The 20754-nt window shown below is 37.6% G+C and overlaps 1 protein-coding gene across 2 annotated transcripts in view; it reads right to left on the bottom strand.

The window, feature by feature from the left end:
* Positions 1–20754, bottom strand: part of LOC145686413 (trypsin-1-like) — an 88905-nt gene that overhangs the window by 22771 nt on the left and 45380 nt on the right. For both annotated transcript variants that reach the window (XM_081759707.1, XM_081759706.1), the window contains 2 exons: positions 14697–14748; positions 11053–11215 (listed from right to left, as the gene is read on the bottom strand). In XM_081759707.1, coding sequence (XP_081615833.1) covers positions 11053–11215; positions 14697–14748 — 215 coding nt within the window. The remainder of the gene's footprint in view (positions 1–11052; positions 11216–14696; positions 14749–20754) is intronic.

Below are 20754 nucleotides of genomic sequence, written 5' to 3' on the forward strand. Positions count from 1 at the left end.
GAATAAAAGAGATACTGAAGGAGTAAATAAATGTACTTCATCTACGCTGCTCCCTGGGTTTCTTTTAACGCTATTATTTCTTTTCTTTTTGTACCTACTCGGAAATTAGACATAAATATAAATTCATTAGGTTCTCAGAGGGCGAAGACTAACGTATGCTAATAAAGGATGGTAAGCCGGAGTAACCTTGTTAAAAATATATTACGGTACTGTTTCTGATGATGCCATCAGGTGCGGTTCACATTTCACAAGCGACTCCTGTATTTTGTTCATGATCTCAGCAAGAATTGATTTTAGAACTTAACATGGTGTAAATATTATCTGAACCAAGAATTTTAGGAATGATCCAAAAAATGGATCAAAAGATTGTGATCTTGGCCAAGAATTTTAGGAATGATAAAAAAAAATTATGAAAAGTTTGTGATCTTGGCCAATAATTAGTTTTCGGATCAGGGGCCACAACATTTTTGAACGGCCACTAAATTGAAAATGAAATTAAAATTCGGGTTTTACGTCCCATGGTTGTGCCCACTAGGCTAAAGGAGACGGTGATGATGAGGAATGAATGAAATGGTGGAATGACGAAAGTGGAAGGAAACGGGAGAACCCCGAGGAAACCCACGCACACGTTGTTTGTTCACCACAAAGTTCACTTGCCTGCAGGATGGTTTGACCGGGACCCCATGCACCAATGGTGAACTAGACCCTAAATTCAGTTTTTTTTTTTTTTTTTTTTTTTTTTAATGGAATAAGCACATCATACTAAGTTAAGTGATAGTTTGGGTTTCGTTACACTGTAGTCGTTCTCCAGATATAAGGCCTACAAGAATTTTTTACCTGAAATATATTGAATCCCCCCCAAAAAAAAGTTATTAACGACGGTAGATATGAAGCCAAAAGTTTGGAAGAGGAAATGAAGGAATGATCATCCATTGTAACTTGGTTACGATCTTTTGCTACATGAAACTCATTTTCATTCAAAGTTTGGTTTTACAAGGATCAGAGATGGGGATTTTACTAACCGTTACTCACCCTCTCCTAGATACATGTTTAGTTTCAATATTTATCCGTTTATCCTTTCTTTTTTGAAATTATTTTCAATAGCTTCCTCACCCCAAAATAATATTTACCCCGTTGCTCACAGACTCGATATCATCGACTTCTTGTCCTTAATAATAGTCTATTGGTCACTCTCATTCATCTGTCTTGAAATAAAGTTATGATCCTCGCCCTCACTTTCTTATTTTAATAGTGTTTTTTAACCCCTTAACGTCCAAAGGGACATATTTGTCCCATTTCTTTAAACTTCCTAAAATTGCAACCAATCATTGAAAATATTCCATTTTTTGTATCGTGGCTCTTAAAAGTACAGGAAATATTAAAATAAGCTTAATCTTTGCATTTATGGTTTTGCAACGTTGCCACATTTACTAGAAAAATCTGTTTTCTGTGAAATATCAATATGAAATTTAAAAATTTCCATAAAATTTAAAAATGTTTCTGAACTACATTTATTAGTTGTGGCAGTTTTGTATGTGTCTAGTGTAACCTATTCATAAACTGAATACTTTATATGTTTGTTACTTTTCAATATACAGCCGTTTTTCTCCTATGGGATATATATGTAACAATTTTCGGTAAGAAAATGAGATTTTACACAAGTGTATTCTTTGAGATTTTTCGAGTACATATTTTCGATAGTACTCTTACCATATCGTACGATAGTGATGATGAAGACAGCCTACGACTTGATGATGAGAACTTGGACTTTTCTGAGGATGATGTCGACCGTATAGACGAGGAAGTTATAATTCAAAAATCCATTTCACAAGCCCCCACGTGCGATAGTTCTGTTCCATCAACGTCAACAACTACAGAGAAGTCGGTCTTGTCACCAGTTTCTTTCTCATTAAATCACCAGAAATCAAGAATTTGCCAGGAAATTCTAAAACAAAATGTACCAGTGCGAGAACCCAGAAGGAACAAATCGCATTCAACTGGAAACCTGGCGGAGCAGTGTATCAGAACAACTCTATTGATTATGATAATGGAAAAGTAAATATAAGTGTTGATTGTAATGTGGAGCCGGATCCTGTAGACGTGTTCAAAAAAACTTGTGATTTTAATGGTTTGGTTGCACTTATTGTAGAATGAAGTGAATTGTATATGAAGCAAAAGGGCATTCCGTAACAAATTAATTGGAAAATGTGTGCGTTCTTAGGAATGAATTTTTGGTAATAAGCTACCATGTTGTTCATGGTTGAGAGATTTATTGGTCTAATGATCCTGATCTTCAAGTGCAATACATAGCAAATGTGATGCCTTGAAGACGTTTCGAATTAATCAGAAGTGCGTTCATTTTCCAAATAATGAGGAGATGCTTTCTAGAACTGACCCAGATTATGGCAGAGCATTTGAGATACTACCTGAGCGATTAATCATTTCAATCGCTGCTTTCAGAATGCAAGAAACCCAAGCAAACAACAATCCATAGGTGAACAAATCAAGTTCAAAGGGCACAATAAAATGAAGCAGTACGTAATGGGCAAACCCATAAAATGGGTTCAAGGTGAGGTGCAGATGTGACTCAGACTGGTTACTTATACCAATGTGACTTGTACGCGGGGAAGAAAAGTGACCCGGACTAGGAGAGAGTGTAGTCATGGTTCTATCGAAACCTATTAAGAACTTAAGCTGTGAGATCTACATAGACATATTTTTCTTCAATTCTCCTTTGCTTCAAGTGAATGAAAATTGAAAAAGATATATTTGTGCCGAACGGTGTGGACTGACAGAAAGTATATGCCAAAATCTATAAAGAAAAACAAAGACATGGAAGGACGGGAAAGTCAAATCTTGTGATAAAATGGAATAACATATATTACATGGATGGATAACAAATCTGTGGTTCTGCTTTCAAACTGTTTGCATTCCGATGAGGTAACAAGAGCGATCAGAAAACAAAGAACAAGTGCAGAAAAAATATAAGTCTCTTGCCCTGAAATAGTTTCTGAGTATAACAACTATATCGGTGGTGTTGATGTGATGGATCAGAAAAAGGTTACCTACGAAGTCGACAGAAAATCCAAGGTGAAGAACTACTTGAGAATATTTTTGATTTGCTTGATATATCAGTGTACAAAGCTCACTGTGTTTACACGCTACTAAAACGGAACATGGATCCTCCATACAAGGAAATTTCTCCCCTAAAATACAGACAGATCATAGCAAAATTTCTAATTGAGAATTACACAGACAGGAACCAAAGTTTTCCAACAGGTCCGGTACGAAGCAGTATTAACATATTACCAGCTCCAAGTCCAGATCATAGGATAGTAAAAGCACCAAAAAGGAAAAGGTGTTCCCAATGTGCAAAGGACAAGAGTGAAAATAAGGCTGACAATATGTGAGACATGTGTGCTGTTCATTTATGCTACACATCATTGGGGAGTTATTTCGATATTAATCATTCTTAAAGGCGAAAGTTTACAAATTTAGAACTCATTTAGTGCATCAAATATTCCCTATGGGTATGAGTAATATATATATTTCTATATTTCGATCTATATGAGTGATATACACACCTTCTCTCTCAGTTGCTTGAGAGTGATTCAAAGCTTGTGCATCTTTCGCGTGAGAACTGTTATTCCTATTTACTTTAACAATCATATTTTATTCATTTCTAATAAGAAAATCTAGTATTCTTCGAACTGGTAGGAATGTATGAATTCTCAGTATTTGTCTAACTGGTGACCTTCCGGGCTATATCTATAACAATAACATAATCTAATCTAAACATTTGCAAGAATACCGGTAAGATTAGTTTACGTTCTTGTTATAGATATAGCCCAGTAGGTCGCCAGTTAGATGAATACTGAAAATCCATATGTTCCTGTCTAATAACATTGTTAACCAGCCATTTATTTGTACAATTTATATGATACTTATTTATTTTTTAAGTATAAGAGCAATACTGTTATTTGTATAAACAAAATTTGTACCACTAAGATTCTGCATTATAATAATAATAAAACTTTCAAAATACTTATGAAAAGAAGAGCGACTTACTTAGGTATGCTTCATTATTTTGAAAACAATCCTTTGTTGTAAATAGAGACATATTTGTCCCAGGCCATAACTAAGCAACCATTGATGCGGTGAACTTGAGGTGTTGATTTTTTGAACAAATATGTTACATTTAGCATATACAGGGTTTTCATAAAGTCTGGACGGATTTAATTTGCTTATAATTTTCATAAAAATGCTCATAATGAAATCAAATAAAGTGCAAACGGTAGCGGAAGGATTAAATTTTTAGTTGGCAACACTGTTAGATAAGTGGCAACTCTGAACACGTTGAGAGAGGGACAGGGAGGGCAAGGCCAATTCTGGTGTGTCGAAAGTTCACCAAAGAGTTCAAAAAGCCGGCACCGACTGAGAGTGCAATCCGAAAGTGGCATGCTAAGTTCTTGGAGAAAGGAAGCGTCCTGGACCGTCCTCGAAGTGGGAGGCCGCCAATATCGCCTGCAACAGTGAGCAGGGTAAGGGAAAGCATCATCAACAGCCCACAGAAGTCGATTCCTAGACGGCCCTATGCGAATGTGTGGACGTAAATGGCGTCCAGTTGGAGGTGTGGCGGTGAATGAACTGAGCTGGTGCAGATTACAGGTAAAAATTTAATCCTTCCGCTACCGTTTGCACTTTATTTGATTTCAATATGAGCATTTTTATGAAAATTATAAGCAAAATAAATCCGTCCAGACTTTATGAAAACCTTGTATTACTCAAAAAATACATTTTATAAAACCTAGAAATCTTATGGTCCTGAAGGGGTTAAAGATATATTTCCCGAGGGATTGGGAAGTTTTGCCTTCCAGAGTTGACAATACAATGGATCTATCTACAACCATCTAGAAGTGTTCCAAGTTATGGGGTTTACTTAGAGCCCTCCCGAAGCTGAGAAAAATTCAATTGAATTTTAGTTTACTCTTGTGCAGAACATGTCTTTCAGCAAATAAGTGTTGAAGTGTAGCCGTGAATTTTGATTTTGCTAGTTTCCCGGAACAAAATTTTCTGGAAGAAAGCCTAATTGAGGGGCGTAGCCACGAGGAGTGCACCGGGTCCGAACACTCCCCTCCCACAAAATTTTCTAACTCAATATATATTTCTACACTTTCTTAATAAAAGTTCATTTGTTTAGCAGGGAAATGATTCATGTAGCATGAACATTTGATTTTACACTTCACCTATACTCTTATAACAACACTTTAATTCTATCATTTTTTCTGAAAATATAGGTAGAAATATTTTACAATTATTTATTGGGTACAGAATAATATCCGTTCAGTACTGCATAGAATTAGTCGCTTGTATTATTAGACCCCCCAAACCTTAGACCCCCCCCAAGGGTCAATCCATACGAAGTAGTCCAAAGGTGGTTGCTCGATCATCTCCGAAAATTCTAAAAAAATGAGTGTGACGAACCGTGTGTATGAGAAGATAAATAACATAATTCACGTTGTCGTATGTACAAGTGTTCCTGAATGGCGGCCATCTTTGTTGTCGGTGGAGTGACAACTTTTGCATTTGCAAGCGTTTACGAAAACTATAGTTGTTCAGGATGTACAGATCAGACGAACACCAAACAAAAACTAATGTTTAGAGGAGAGACTAAGGTACGGTGAATATAAACTTTTGCGTCTAAATAAATATGCAGGGTTGCAAACCAATACATGAAATCATCAGAAAAACTAGAGAAAATTACACTTTTAAACGGGCTGTATTTTGGAATGGCATAAAGTGGGAGTTTCATAAGTTTTGTGCTGAATTCTATTGCATGTAAAGATTCTGTAGAAGTATCCACAGCTATGATACTACTGGCAACGTAGATTTATGGGGGTCCGAAAGTTGAAGTTTGTTATTTTGATGCCATTTTTGGGGCCTAATATCTCAGGAGGGCTAAAAATTGCTGCTTATGCCACAAAGTAATTCTGTATGTGAATAAACTATTGAAAAAAAATCATGACTGATATTACATGGAGAGAAAAGTGAGGACATCGTAAAAATGCGAAAAAAGCACCTGCGTGACAATGGTCGTAGCTCGGAAAAATTTAATTGTTTGGATATGTTTCATGCTAGATCTCAAAAACTATGCATAGTGCAGCAATTAGGCCCGCTTTTGTTTGTGTTCAGTTGTAAAAAAAGCTTGCGAGTAGCCTTTCTTCCATCTTTCTAGCTCCATGATCATTGCCACGTCTATATGGTAAGGGGGTTAGCTCCTCCTTGTACCCACAATATCCATCGTCGAACTGGACCTAGGTATTTAGACACTTAATGTATCAGCAAAGTGATATTGAAATCCAATCCAAGTTACAGAAGTTAATATGTTCACAAAGTTGTGTTACATCTATCCTAACTAAATATAAAACTACATGAACTGACATAAAATAAAAGGATACTTCCGGTTGACGTGGAAAGGAGAAATTTAGCATGATTGTAGCTTTCAAGTACTAACCCACAAAAAAATTGCCAAAAGTTAATATTTTTAATTTTTAGAGGGTCTAAAGCAGGGATGCAAATAAGCAACAAAATTTTACAAGCCCAAGAAAAAAGCTACTAGTCCATATTCCACAATAGAAACCATTTACTTACGTTTCAAATAAATAACAGGGATATTAAACACTCGCCCGCACCGATGAACCAGTCGCCCAGGGCAAATGGGTGAGTGCTTATTTTCATCCCTGGTCTAAAGGGAGGATGAAGACATTCTCTGTTATTTAAATGGACCCTTTTTTGAACTTATAATCTCATATTTTAGATACTTGGAATTGAAATAAAAACTTTAAATTCGGTATGCTTGTAAGTTACCATTAGCGTTACTTAAGTAAATGACCAAAAATAAAGATTTTCAACCGTACAGAGATTTTATGGGGAACCGCAAGGTCTTTCAAATGTTATTTATATGGGTCATCTACACTTCAAAATGTTTAGGCACTTCCGGCAGGATTATAATTATAAAAGTTGGCATGATTGTAGACTTCCGCAACCAACCCACTTGAAAATTGCCAAAAGTGAGTATTTTTAGTTTTTAAGGTACCGGTATCTATTAACTAACTAACTATATGGCCTATGGAACCCGGAGGTTCAATGCCGCGTTCACAAAAGCTTTCCACTGACTTCTACCCTTAGCTAACTGCATCAAGTTTTTACTTTATATTCCAATCTCTGCGAGATCCATCTTAATATTGTCCTAGGTCTTTCTAATGGTCGTTTTCCGATTTGTTTTCCAGTCACGAGTTTGAAAGCGTTTCTACTTTCTTCCATTCTAGCTACATGACCCACCCACCTAAGCCTCCTAGACTTGACGACCCTAACAATGTTGGGTAAACCGTATAAATTATGTAGTTCCTCGTTATGAAGTTTCGGCCATTTCCCATTCCCGTTCCTCTTGGGTCTTAATATTTGTCTCAGGATCTTGTTCTCAAATACTTTCAGCCTATGTTCTTCCCTTTGACTAAACGACCATGTTTCGCAACCATACAGAACAACAGGCATGATTATTATTTTGTATATTTTAAGCTTCAGGTATCTATTAGAGGGATAACATAATTCCCGTGTTATTTAAATGGATGTTATCTTGTGATATAAAATATTATCTCTTAGATAGTTGAAATACAAAAAGAAACCTGAAATTTCGCAGAATTCTAGGTTTTAGAGGTTGGAAGCCGTAGGCCAAGCAAACACGGGAGTCTGGGGGCGGAGTTCCCAGGTAGGCAAAAGCTAGTCTATCCTATATAATGCAACCTTGTGAACATATGAACTTCTGTAACTTGGATTGGATTTGAATTACACTTTACTGATATATTAAATACTTTAATACTATGGTCCAGTTCGGCGATGTGTGTCCTGGACGCAAGGAGGAGCTAACTCCCTTACCATATAGACGTAACAATGATCATGGGGCTAGAAAGATGGAACAAAGGTCACTCGCAAGCTTTTGCTTAACCGAACACAAACAAAAGCGAGCCTAATTGCTGCACCATGCATAGTTTTTGAGATCTAGCATGAAACATATCCAAACATTTAAATTTTTCCGAGCTACGACCATCGTCACGCAGGTGCTTTTTTCGCGTTTTTACCATGTCCTCACTTTTCTCTCCATACATGTAATATCAGTCGTGATTTTTTTGCAATAGTTTATTCACATACAGAATCACTTTGTGGCATAAGCAGCAATTTTTAGCATTTTGCCCTCCTGAGGTATTAGGCCCCAAAAATGGCATCAAAATAACAAACTTCAACTTTCGGACTCCCATAACTCTACGGTGTCAGTAGTATCATAGCTGTGGATACTTCTACAGAATCTTTACCTGCAATAGTATTCAGCACAAAACTTATGAAACTCCCACTTTATGCCATTAGACGCAAATGTTTATATTCACCGTGTACCTTAGTCTCTCCTCTGAACATTAGTTTTTGATTGGTGTTCGTCTGATCCGTACATCCTGAGCAACTATAGTTTACGTAAACGCTTCCAAATGCAAAAATTGTCACTCCACCGACAACAAAGATGACCGCCATTCAGGAACACTTGTACATACGACAACGTGAATTATGTTATTGACCTTCTCATACACACGGTTCGTCACACTCATTTTTTTAGAATTTTCGGAGATGATCGAGCAACCACCTTTGGACTACTTCGTATGGATTGACCCCCAAGAGAAAATTCTGAGTGAGTGCCTGGCCTGATTGAAAAGAGGATGACTGAGGATAAAGTAGCCCTGATGAACAAAGATGTCCCCTTTGATCTAATCTTACGCTCACGCCATCAGCCCGACATCATGTTCACCTAGAATGACAAGATTTAGAAAAACAAGAAAAGGAAACTCAGCAATTTGGCATAATTTGATAATCCACCTAAGAACAATCGTTGTGTCGTTATTCGTGCCAGTAAGGGAAAAGTCTCCACCTTTTCAATATAGCTAGATTTTTATTTATTTAAACACATTCCAATTTTAATATCTACATTTCTTTTTAATATTTATCTGGAACGAAGATTACAGGCACTGATTGTCTCTTGAAGATATGACTAAAATTCTGGTAGGAGTGGTCTTCCCTTCAAAATTGTAGAAGTCCAGAGTTTTACACTCAAAATTGCAGACAGAAAAATTATACTACCTACCAAGAGTCAAAAACGAGATACCTTTTTTTCTTTCACGCCGTTTGCATTGTTCGTCGGAAAAGGACGACTATTTGGAAAACAAATAGAGGACAATCCCGTTAGAAACCGGATGTCTGGTCACCTATGCGTCACATTATTTGGAGTACCCTACTCATCCAACATTATGATCATGTCACCATCTGACCTCATGGCTCATTCGACCTCACACTCATACTATTTGAACATCACACGTACTCGATCTCACAATCACAACAACATTTCAACATCACGCGCACGACATGATTTCGACATTATTCTTTCTCAATCTCACACTCACTTCGTAAAGCTGAGATCGTGTAAACGTGAGTTTCGAACTATCAATTTTGCTCATGAGGAGAAAATGAGAGAGGAGCTCTATCCCTTGCAAATGCACAGCAGGCTATTTCTGCTGGACAAAGACTAGCAGCACGGACAGCACAAACAGTTTGGAATTGTGAGCTTGCCCATTGCCAACATTAGCTCCTACATTATACGTGGCCGATTTGCCAATCATTGGCCAATCAATTCAATATTACCAATGTAATCCCTATGAAAGAAATTAAATTACCGTTGTAATTAACCAATTTGTCGATCATTGGTCAACAAACTCAATTATCAATGCAATCCCTATGAAAGAATTAAACTTGCAGGTTGTACCTGGCCATTTACTGATCATTTGCCAAACAATTCAATTATCAATGTAATCTCTATGAAAGAAATGAAATTGCTATTGGGAAAGCGAGGTTGAAATTGTGGGATAACGTATTTTTGTTTTGCAATTACCAATTAACAGACATGCCAATAATTAGCCTGCCTTCCAAGTGTGCTCCAAGGATATAGTTATTATGTCTTATTGAATTTACAAAACACAAAATCTACAGGGTGGCCAGAAAGTCCCTGTACACCTGAACTGCGTGCAATAATATAAGATGTTAAAATACTGAAGGCTTGAACCTCCTTTCCAGATCATTGATATGACAACAGTGCTCCAAACGTGAATTACCAAGTGATTACCGCGTAACTGCTACGTGACTGCCCGCGGAGGAAGGAGAATAATGTCTGTGCGTTGATCAGTTCCGTGTTTGGTGAACAACAATGGCACATACCAGTGACTTCACTTTGGAGGAGCGCCCAGTGTCGGACTAGGAACGGAAGCACAACAAGGAAAATATATTGCAGGTGATGGATAGGCTTCGTGAACGGTTCGGTAGGAAGCCCGAGAGTTGCCAGACTTTAATCACATGGGAGAAGGATGCTTTTCGCCTGGGAAGTGTTTTGGATGCCTCTCGTTCTGATTGTAACCGAAAGGAAACATATGTAGAAGTTAGTGCGTCAGTTCATCCAGCAAGTTGATCAGAGAGCGTTCTGCATAACTTGGAATTGTAAGGAGCACTATGGAGATTCACGTGAAAATGGAGCTTCCGCCCACTTCGGACATGCTGTTCGTGAAACCCTGAACGAATTGTTTCCTGGTCACTGGGTAGGACGTGGTTTCGCCATATTCACCAGGCCCTTATGCTTGGTCGCCTTGAAGTCCGTACCTTACGACACCAACCAATGCCCTGTGGGGTGTTATCAAATTATATGTCAGGAAGAAGCAATACGAGGACAATGATTCTCTCCAAGTAAGTGTGCTTTAATCCTTCGAGCCTGTCACACCGTAGCTGCTAAAGCGGATGAGTAGTTAGAGATGGAGGCGTATTAAACTGTTCACGGATAATGGAGTTGCACATACGGTCCTTTTGGACACACAGTTGTAAGTATTATTAATGTAGGGATGAAATAAATGCAGGTGTAAAGGGACTTTCTGGCCACACTGTGCATTATTGAACTTAAAATAGTATACTTACTTATCAACACAATGTCCTGCCGTTAATACATATCGATCACTGATTATTGTACAACCGCAATACGGCCAATAGGCAATTCGAAGCATTCCCAACCAAGGGTATTTGTACGGAATAGTTTCCTGGCCTCCCACAACTCTTGATTCTTTGTTTGGTTGACCACAAACTGCAAATATGACAGATTTTTAAGTCAAAGATATTCCCTTCTAGGACAAATATCGAAAACACTGGAACGTGTATTTAATTACTTTTAACAAGAAGTTTAAATACCAATTTTCGTGTTTCGAACGTCAAGGAATCCAGAGATATGACCATTTTATTATAATAATTGCTATCCCAATCCTTTTTTATTATGCTCACTACTTTTTCTTCCATTCTAGGACAAATATCAAATCAGGGGCCGCAGTGGCTCAGTGAAATTGCGTTCACCTCTGGTGCTGCGGATTCCGGGTTCGACCACAGCCCCCGCCAAGTAAACTTTGTGGTGGACAAACACCGTGTGCGTGGGTTTCCTCGGGATTCTCTCGTTTCCTCGCACTTTCTTCATTTCATTCATTTCTCATCATCAGCGTCTCTTTTAGCCTAGCAGGCATAATCGTGGGACATAAAACTCAAAGATTCATTCAATTATCAAATCATGCTGAAACATGTGTCTTACCATTTTCTTTTCCTAATTTTAATAGACTTTGAGTTCTGGAGTCTTGTTTTAATAATTGTAATCCCCGCCCTTTTTCCTTCTCATTCCTCCTCCTTCCGTTCTAGGTCAAAATCGAAGAACACTTGAAAACGTGTCTTAATACTTTAAATGAGAAGTCCAAATACCAAGTTTCATATCTCTAACCTTAAGATATTCCCATATATTGCTATCTTATCATAATTACTGTAACTTCAAAACGTTTACCTTCCCAACCATTTTCTTCCCTCCTAAAACGAGCACTGAAACGTGTATCATTATTTCAAATGAGATTTCGAATACCAAATTTCATGTCTCTAACGTTCAGGAATTCGGAAATATGAACAATTTAATAATTGTAGCCCCTGCCCCTTTTCTTTCTCACCCGTTTACTCTCCTTCTAGGTCCAATTAAAAAAAAAACTTGCTTATAATTTCAAATGGGAAGTCCATATACCAAATGTCATGTCTCTGACCTTCAGGAATTCGGAGATATGGACATTTTGAAGTAGTAATTGTTACCCTTATCTCTCTCCCCTTCGACGTCGAATTTCCAAATATTCTTCTTGGTGTTTTTTAGTGACACAAATCCTAAGCCCTGTCTAAAGTTTCTACTTGAAGCAGTTTGGCCTAGGTGTTGATCTGTCACTTACTCAAGACCTTTTATATTGAGATTATTCCCATACAAAAACAATACGTAACACAGGAAAGAAAAAAATGAAATGAAATGAAATTTTTAAGTTTTACGTCCCACGATATCGCCGGCGGGAGACGGTGTAAAGAGAATGAATGAAATGATGGATTGAATAAAGTGGGAGGAAACCGCAAAAGCAATTGAAAACCCTTTGCTCACTGAGTCTGTCCAACACAAAATTAATTTGGTGCAAACTGGAGTCAAAGCAAGGATCCCATGCACTAGAAGCGAATTCTCTACCACTGAGGCATCGCGGTCCACACAGGAACGGAGACATAACGAGGATTACGTGATGTAGTATATCACATAGCAAGGTTTAAAATGAAGTGAAATGAAATTAAATCTTTCAGTTTAACGTCTCACGATTATGTCCTTAAGCAAATGAATGGTTATGCAAGAATTGGTGGAATGAAAAACTGCGAGGAAACTGGCGTATTCCGAGAAACCCCACACTGAGAAAAATCCATTTCCGGACAGCGATATATTGTAAAAATATCGGAATCCTCTTGCTTATATCAGTAGGGACATACGTTATCCGTATGCTACATAGGCACTACTCTTAGATGTTACATCATACAGTTGCAGGACGTCTGACATCTAACAGTTTTCTGTATATCACATGCATATACTTATGTTACATTCCTGAGCTATATGTTATATACGTCCACTTGTATGTGAAATCCTGACCGCCTATATTGTTTCATACGGAAGGTACGTATAGATGGAACTTATACGGAAAGTATTATAAAACGTGCGTTTTCAGTTACATGTCCGCTTTACGTTAAGGGTCTTCACTACAGCGAAATTAAATTACCGCTAATTTTAGAGTTTTTCTGTAATATCGTCAAAATAAATACAAATATTCGAAAAACAGAAACGTAGTGAACTAGACAATACGATTTTGTATGTGGTACCTTTAGCACAATTCACCTAACTGTTTTTGGTGTGCCGCTATTTACAGAACCCGCAATAAATGCTAAATCTATCTGCAGTTGCAAATCGAAAGCAGATGGATCACTTGTGATAACGCTATCACGTGCAAAATCGTATTGTCTAGTTTACTATGCTTCTGTTTTTCGAATATTTTATTTGTTTTCAAGATATTACAGAAAAGCTTTAAAATTAGTGGTAGTTTAATTTCACTGTAGTGAACACCCTTAAGTCCAAAACCTACAGGAATTACGCATGTAACCTACCTTTTTAAGTACGTCACTTACAATTTTTTCTCAGTGCACGGACACGATGTTGTCCACTACTAACTTATTTGGTCTAGGACCGAACCACGGACCCCACGCAACAGAAGTAAGCACTCTACCACTGAGCCATCTTCACCGTAGCAAGGTTTAAATTGATTAGGTGTAATATCATAATACAAAAAGAGTAGAAAATCTTCTTTAACAACTCAAAGTTTGTAAAAAGTGTAAACATAAAATATTGAAACCTATCAAACATTTATTGTGAATCTCATTATAAAGTATTTGTTGGTCTACTGGTAGATATGCATAGATTGGATAAAAGGTAGTGGCAAGATTGTTCCCACGTCAGAGGATTGTGCCTCAGCACTATAAGATTTCCGTAACTGATAAGGTGATGTGTGGCACTTGTACGTGGATCAAGATTCAAATGGCACATGCGTGCAGTGCACAACAATGTTTCTAGAGAGTCTTCCTTTCGTCAAAATGACGTAACCTCGTTGCGGGAAGTACTACAACAGAGGAGAAGTCGTAATCCGTGCCATATGGCGCTCCATGAGAGACATCGATAATGATTGACACGCTGACGGTGCACGACATCTGCACACGTGTAGCAGAAGATGATAAGATGGAAAGCGGTTACTTTAAAAGAATACAACAGGAGTCCTTCTGTGCTGAAAACCAGGCATGAATTATAAATTTTTGGACAATATTATTGTTAAATAGAAATTAGAGAGCGAATCATAGTTTCGAGTAATATCTCATTAAACGTACTATGTATTGTCATCTTGCTAATGTCATAATGAAGAGCTTGACAAAGGTACACTTCAGTCTTGTGCTTATCGTGCAGCGTCAATTTTTCATTTCAAAATAGGTTCGTTTTCCTCGATTTTCTTTAAAATTATGCCTGTGGATTTACACTCATCGATATCATTTTGCTTAGCCAACCAGAATCATGGAATGGCATATCTCATCATTGTAGGCCTACATTTGTGTTCCTTATACGTTGAAGATATTACTATATAGAATCCATGAAGCATATAGTGAGTTCTATTGTCCAAAATTTAAATGATGATTTGAGTACTTACTGCAATCTATAGGCCTCTCTTTCCTTTCCTTTTGCTCGGATTCATCTTGAGACTGTAAGGTAAAAAACAAACACGTATAAGTTATAAGTGAAAATGTATAGCTATAGTTAAGAAGTAAATAAATATATGAATAATATTAATTTATGAAACATTTTCATATCTATTAATAATTCAACAAAGAATTTCCTTCATCTTAGGAATCAAGTCAAAGTCACAAGAGCTTATGTCAGAGAAGTAGGGTGGATAGTATAACACTTTTCACCCCTATTGATAGAATAAATCAGTTCTACGTTGCGCTGCTTGCGTCCGAGCATTGTCCAGCTAAATGATGGGCGAGTTCTGCAAAAAAGTGACGCCGCTACTTTCTCAAGGCTGGTCACAGGTTGTGTTTCAGAAACGGATAAAAATACTGCATATGACAGTCTGATGTGCGGAAATAGTTTGTGTGAGGGTTACATCATCTCAGTCGTACACGAGAATTACCATGACTTTCATACTGTCGGGGCTCTGACAAACTTTGGATTTTCGTGGTGACCCAGAATGACACCATTAATTTAATTGGCGTTTCAATTATAGCTCGTATGATTTGCCCTATGTTTCATCCAGTGTAATCATATGGCGCAAGAAAGGTTCTCCTTTCCGCTCGTCGTGTTGAAAATGGGTACGAGCAGAGTCATATCGTAGTCATTTCTGTACTTCATCAACTCATTTGGAATCCATCGTGACACAATTTTTCTCATGTCCAAGCGTTCCTTCAGAATATGAACAACAGCCGTATGCGCTAATACTTTCTCTTGGTGCAGCACTGTGGCGTCGATGAGTGTCCAGAAACACGGTAACAGCATTCAAGTAATTTTCACTGACACGGAAACGACCAGGCCGTTGCATATCTTCAAAATTTTAGCGTCCCACTTTGAAGGGTCCTACCCACCTTGCCACTGTTCTGCAAAGCAATGTAGATACCCAGCAAGCGTAGTTGAAGACCTTGACATTCTCGTGCAGTACAGCCTCTGGCACATCCAATTTTTATCAAACTACGTTGTTCTTGTTTCGTGACAACAATAACCCTGCCTATCCCGTGTGTAACATACATCGACCGCTACACGAGGTTCTGTTTTTTTCGTCTACTGCTCTTGTGCCTCACATCGGAAGTGAGAGTCCATTTGCGTTGAGGTAAGATAGGTATGTAACTAACATGTGGTATGAGGGACTTTAATTGAATCCGTTGCGTAGCGTCTCTAAAGCAGTCTTGACAGTACTAAAGTTGCAACCCCCATACATTACAACCACGAAAGATGGCAAAAATATTCCCGCTGACATGCTTGTTTACCTGCCTTCGGCCACTGAAAACTGATCTTCTTGAGGAAGTGAAAGGGATTGACGAAAAAATTCAATTTTGAATACAAACTACTCTAACTCAATGACACCTTCTTCGCAATTTGCTCAAACGAGATTCAAAACAACCTTTTATCTACCCTCATGTATGATCAAATCCAGTGTCATATTCATGTACTCAAGCATAATAAATCTCTGAAATTTCCCGAACAAGAGTATGAAAAAACTGGTCCGAGAAACTGCCGCTCTGGGCCATCCCCTATGTTGACTTATGCGTAAATACATCACTGGCTCCAAGGTAACAGATTCAGAGGTCAAATCCATAATGCCATTAAGGAAAATCTATCCACTAGCACACGGTAAATATCAAACCAACTCGACATGTCTCAATCCAAGTAGTGCGTCACCTTCACAAACTAGGAAAACCATCAGAGCTAGCACTTTATGCCATACTTGTTAACTCCAGCTCAGGCCCAGAGTAAGGCGAATGCTTGGTAACAATTACAGCGAATTTGTCTGATGTGCGTTAATTAAAATGGATTGTCATATCGTCATAAAAGTCGTAGTTTTTCCGAAAACAAAATGTGCAAAAACATTGGTTGAGCAAGAGCTAACTTCCAGAATCAGTCGTCAAACAAGGCCATTTCGAGCATAAAATCATGTTCTGTGTGTGGTGGAACTACGAGGGAGTAATTCATTTCCAGTTCGTTCCTATTGTTCGTATCGTCAATGCCGCACTTTATTCTGAACAATTGGAGCGGATGTGTCCTTCACTACTCTAAAACTATCTTGCATTGGTGAACCGAAATCGCGCCTGCTGCAACAGGATAACGCAGAACCACACTCTGTTCGAGAAACGCCAGAGAAAATTCAGGAACTTGATGGCATCGAACTGATGCCAAACCCGACATATAGCCCTGACCTTACCCTTCGTATTACTATCTCTTTCGATCCATGTCATATCTTGTAATATCAGAATGCTCACCAAACAGCAAGAGGTGGAAACAGCAGTGACTGACTTCTTTGCCTCTAGGGACAAGACGTAGCGTCGATCTAGAATCAATTAACTGGCAGGAAAGTGGCTGCAGACAGTCCATCATAAGAGGCTACAGATAAGTTGTGTACCAGAATATTGCAAGACTAACTTCCCTTGCATTAAATATCCAGGAGAGAAAATTAGTTGTTATATTTTGATTTTGACATCTCAAAATAAAAAGTAAAGTTATGTAATTATATTATGTGTAAGTACTTATACAATCATTATATGTATGTATGTATGTATTGCCAGCAACTGCCCTTCCTGCATCGTAGTAAAGGATTATCAGGTGATCATAAGCGCCAATCTGCATCAGTTGCGAAAATTCAATATGAGAAACAGTTGCGACCTAACAATGTTTCACAATCATTTATTGTATTTTGTGTATTTGTTTGTATTTAAATGTTTCTTGTAAAATGCTAAACGATAAAATAAAAATACTGTACGAGCTAGCTATAACTAATATTTGATCTGTACTTTTCTAAAAAACATATGGAAGTTCCTATAATCGATTTTGCCTAGTCTCAAGCCCTACTTGTTCGTTTTGGTGATGTCAAAGTATTTATAAATATCGGACTCATTTTATACTACACATGACATCAGAACACTGGTGCTGCAATCTAAAAGTTTGAGTTCTTTTACAGAAATTAGTCCTACACTCTTAATCTAGCTGAATTATTTTTCATTGCAACAACATATTGGGTAAGATAGCTTCAAATCTTATTTTCAACAATAGGCTAATCCAAACTAAGAAAACTACCACCACTATTACTGTAATTCTAACGGGTTTGAGTTTCAATCCTCGTCATAGCAGTGATTTGTGAATGAAAGATTCCTCGTGAAACTAAACACGAAAACATCACAACAGTTTTATCAAGGTACAGGGTGTTAAGCCTCCACCCCCTTGAAAACCTTAAAACATAAGGAAATCGTTTTGGAATTATTACTGAAGGTCTAGGAAAGAAGTCCAGAAGCTTCAAAGTTAACCATTCCCAGGATACATGGCAACAAAATAGTGGAGGGCTAACTTCATGAAGTTAGCCCCTTTATTCCTCGAGAATTTTCATAAAATCGAAATCAATCGCTTTGGAATTGTTTGGGAGGATGTAGGAATGAAATCACAATATTTGATAATTCATGGTTTTCGAGACACAGAATTCCAAGATAATGGGAGAAGGTTATAATTACCATCTACCCCTTACGAATCACTATGAAACCAACGTATTATTTGGAAGATGTTTGGAGGAATTTAGGAATGGAATCCTCAAGTTTGGTCTTTGACTTTTATCGCGATACAGTGCCACAAAATACAGTGATAATTGTTTAACTTCATGTACCTTCATTGCTCACGAATAATAACGAAATACGTACAGTCGTTTGGGAGAATTTGGTAGTGAAGTCTCAACATTTGGGTTTAACTCCTTTAAAGACACTTGCCAATAGAAAACTTTAGAGCTAAGCTCGCACTGCCTACTTATGATTCACTAGTCTTTGCTGGCTTATTTGAAACCAGTAAGAAATATATTTCTGATGTACGGAAGTAAAGACATTGTGTGAAAACATGGATGCCAGATTAGGGGCTATTTTACGGCCCTGTATCAACAACACGATCAACTTCTAAAGTCAGTTCCGCTACTAAATCCTCCCACTATCATTGCAGTTCTGTATCTCTATGACGTATTGCTCCCAAAAGTCATCCTATGGTTCAGATTCCGCGTTAAACTGCAGATCCATGTCTTCTATAGCCTCGCTTCTCAAAGGGGACGTTGAACTTCAAAACAACAACAGCAAATCGTAAATGTCGATAGTTCTCTCACAAATTTACTAAAACAACGAGGAACTGTATAATTTATACGGTTTACCAAACATTGTTAGGGTCATCAAGTCTAGGAGGCTTAGGTGAGCAGGTCACGAAGTCAAAATGGACGAAAGTAGGAACGCTTTCAAAGTTCTAACTGGAAGCCCAGTTGGAAAACGACCATTAGGAAGATTTAGGCACAGATGGTGGGACAATATTAAGGTAGATCTCGCAGATATCGGAATACAAAGTAGAATCTGGATCCAGTTGGCTTAGAATAGAAGTCAATGGAGAACTTTTGTAAACGCGACATTGAATCTTCGATATCCATAGGTCATAGAGTTAGTTAGTGAGTGTCTAGATAACGGTTAACCCTCAAACGTCGAGGTTTCATTGCTAAACCCTCCCAAACGATTCGCATATGTCTCCTGGTTATTCGTACTTCTCGGGGGCTGCGTGCAGTAATCCCCCATTATTTTGTGGCCTTGTTATTCTAAATAGCAAAGAATAATTCATTTATTTCTATTGGAGAATAAATGTTGCTGCATAATACAAATTTTCATTTTAATACTTTAGCACATTGTTCTGCAACATTTTTCCTTGTGGCATACCAAAATGTTAATTAATTTTTATTCATACTTCATTCTTCACCCCACTATAATATTCCTGTGTCAATTCATGCTAAGTGATCGAGAAAAAAGGAAAATTGCCCCTCGACCTTTTCAAAAAATATTAATTTCTTCAGAAATGTTGAATTAATATGTAAGCACTTCAAAACCACAATTAATTATATTTTTCAACATCGCATGGCGAAGGAGCGGCTGCCGCCATTTTGTGTTTATTTTTTTCGATTTTAAGCGTTTACGTTGTTTTGAATATCTCAGCATGTATTTGTCCTACCAAATTGAAAGTTACTGGACATCTCCAACTTGTGCAGAGCTAAAACTTTGATCTCTTAACATTTTTGCCTGAAACCACTTTGGGATTCGTTTAAACCACTTTCGCTTATTCAATCTTGAAGAGTGCTGAATGGACAGACTTGAAAATAATTTGTAAATCATTTGTAAAACTATTTTACGTATTACCTCGAGTTAGACCTATTTTATTGTTTAAAAAATAGAGGCCACGATTATCCACAAAATACACAGAAAAATCCGTTCTCCGGACAGCGGTATATTGTACAAAAATACAGTATCCTCTTGCTTACTATAGAAGTCAGTACGGAGCATACGTTATCCGTATGCTACATGGGCACTGCCCTTTGGTGTTACATCATGACGTTGCAAGATGTCTGACATCTAACAGTTATCCGTATATCACATGCATATACTTATGTTACCTTCGTCAGCTATAGTTATATACGTCCATTTGTATGTGAGATTCTGACCGCCTACATTGTTTCATACGGAAAGTACGTATAGATGGAACACTTATACAGAAAGTATTATAAAACATGCATTTTCAGTTATACGTCTGCTGTACGTTAAGTCCAAATACTACAGGAATTGTGCATGTAACCTATCTTTTTAAGTACGTCACCTACAATTTTTTCTAAGTGTAAAGACAATGGTTAAAAAACAAGTAGCAGTGTTACAAGTAAACCACGCAAAAGAGTTTGGTTTCTGTGGTACCAGTGGCGGCCGGTGGATTGTGGTTTCGGGTGTTGCAGTGCGAGAGATAAGAGACAGAAGATATAAAGTTGACTCATTGACTAATCAGCATAACTTTAGATGCAAATGCTATGTGACATGTTAAATTAAATAAAATTCTGTTTTTAAAAAATAAAAAATGCAGAACATTTTATCCGATTAATCACCTTAATTAATTAGTAAGTTCATTTTCCTCTCTTTGATTGGAGCAAATCTGTCTAATACATGCTGGTTGAACTC

Source organism: Thermobia domestica, chromosome 5 (genome assembly GCF_964235325.1).
Source record: "Thermobia domestica chromosome 5, izTheDome1.hap1.1, whole genome shotgun sequence".
NCBI classification, from domain to species: Eukaryota; Metazoa; Arthropoda; class Insecta; order Zygentoma; family Lepismatidae; genus Thermobia; species Thermobia domestica.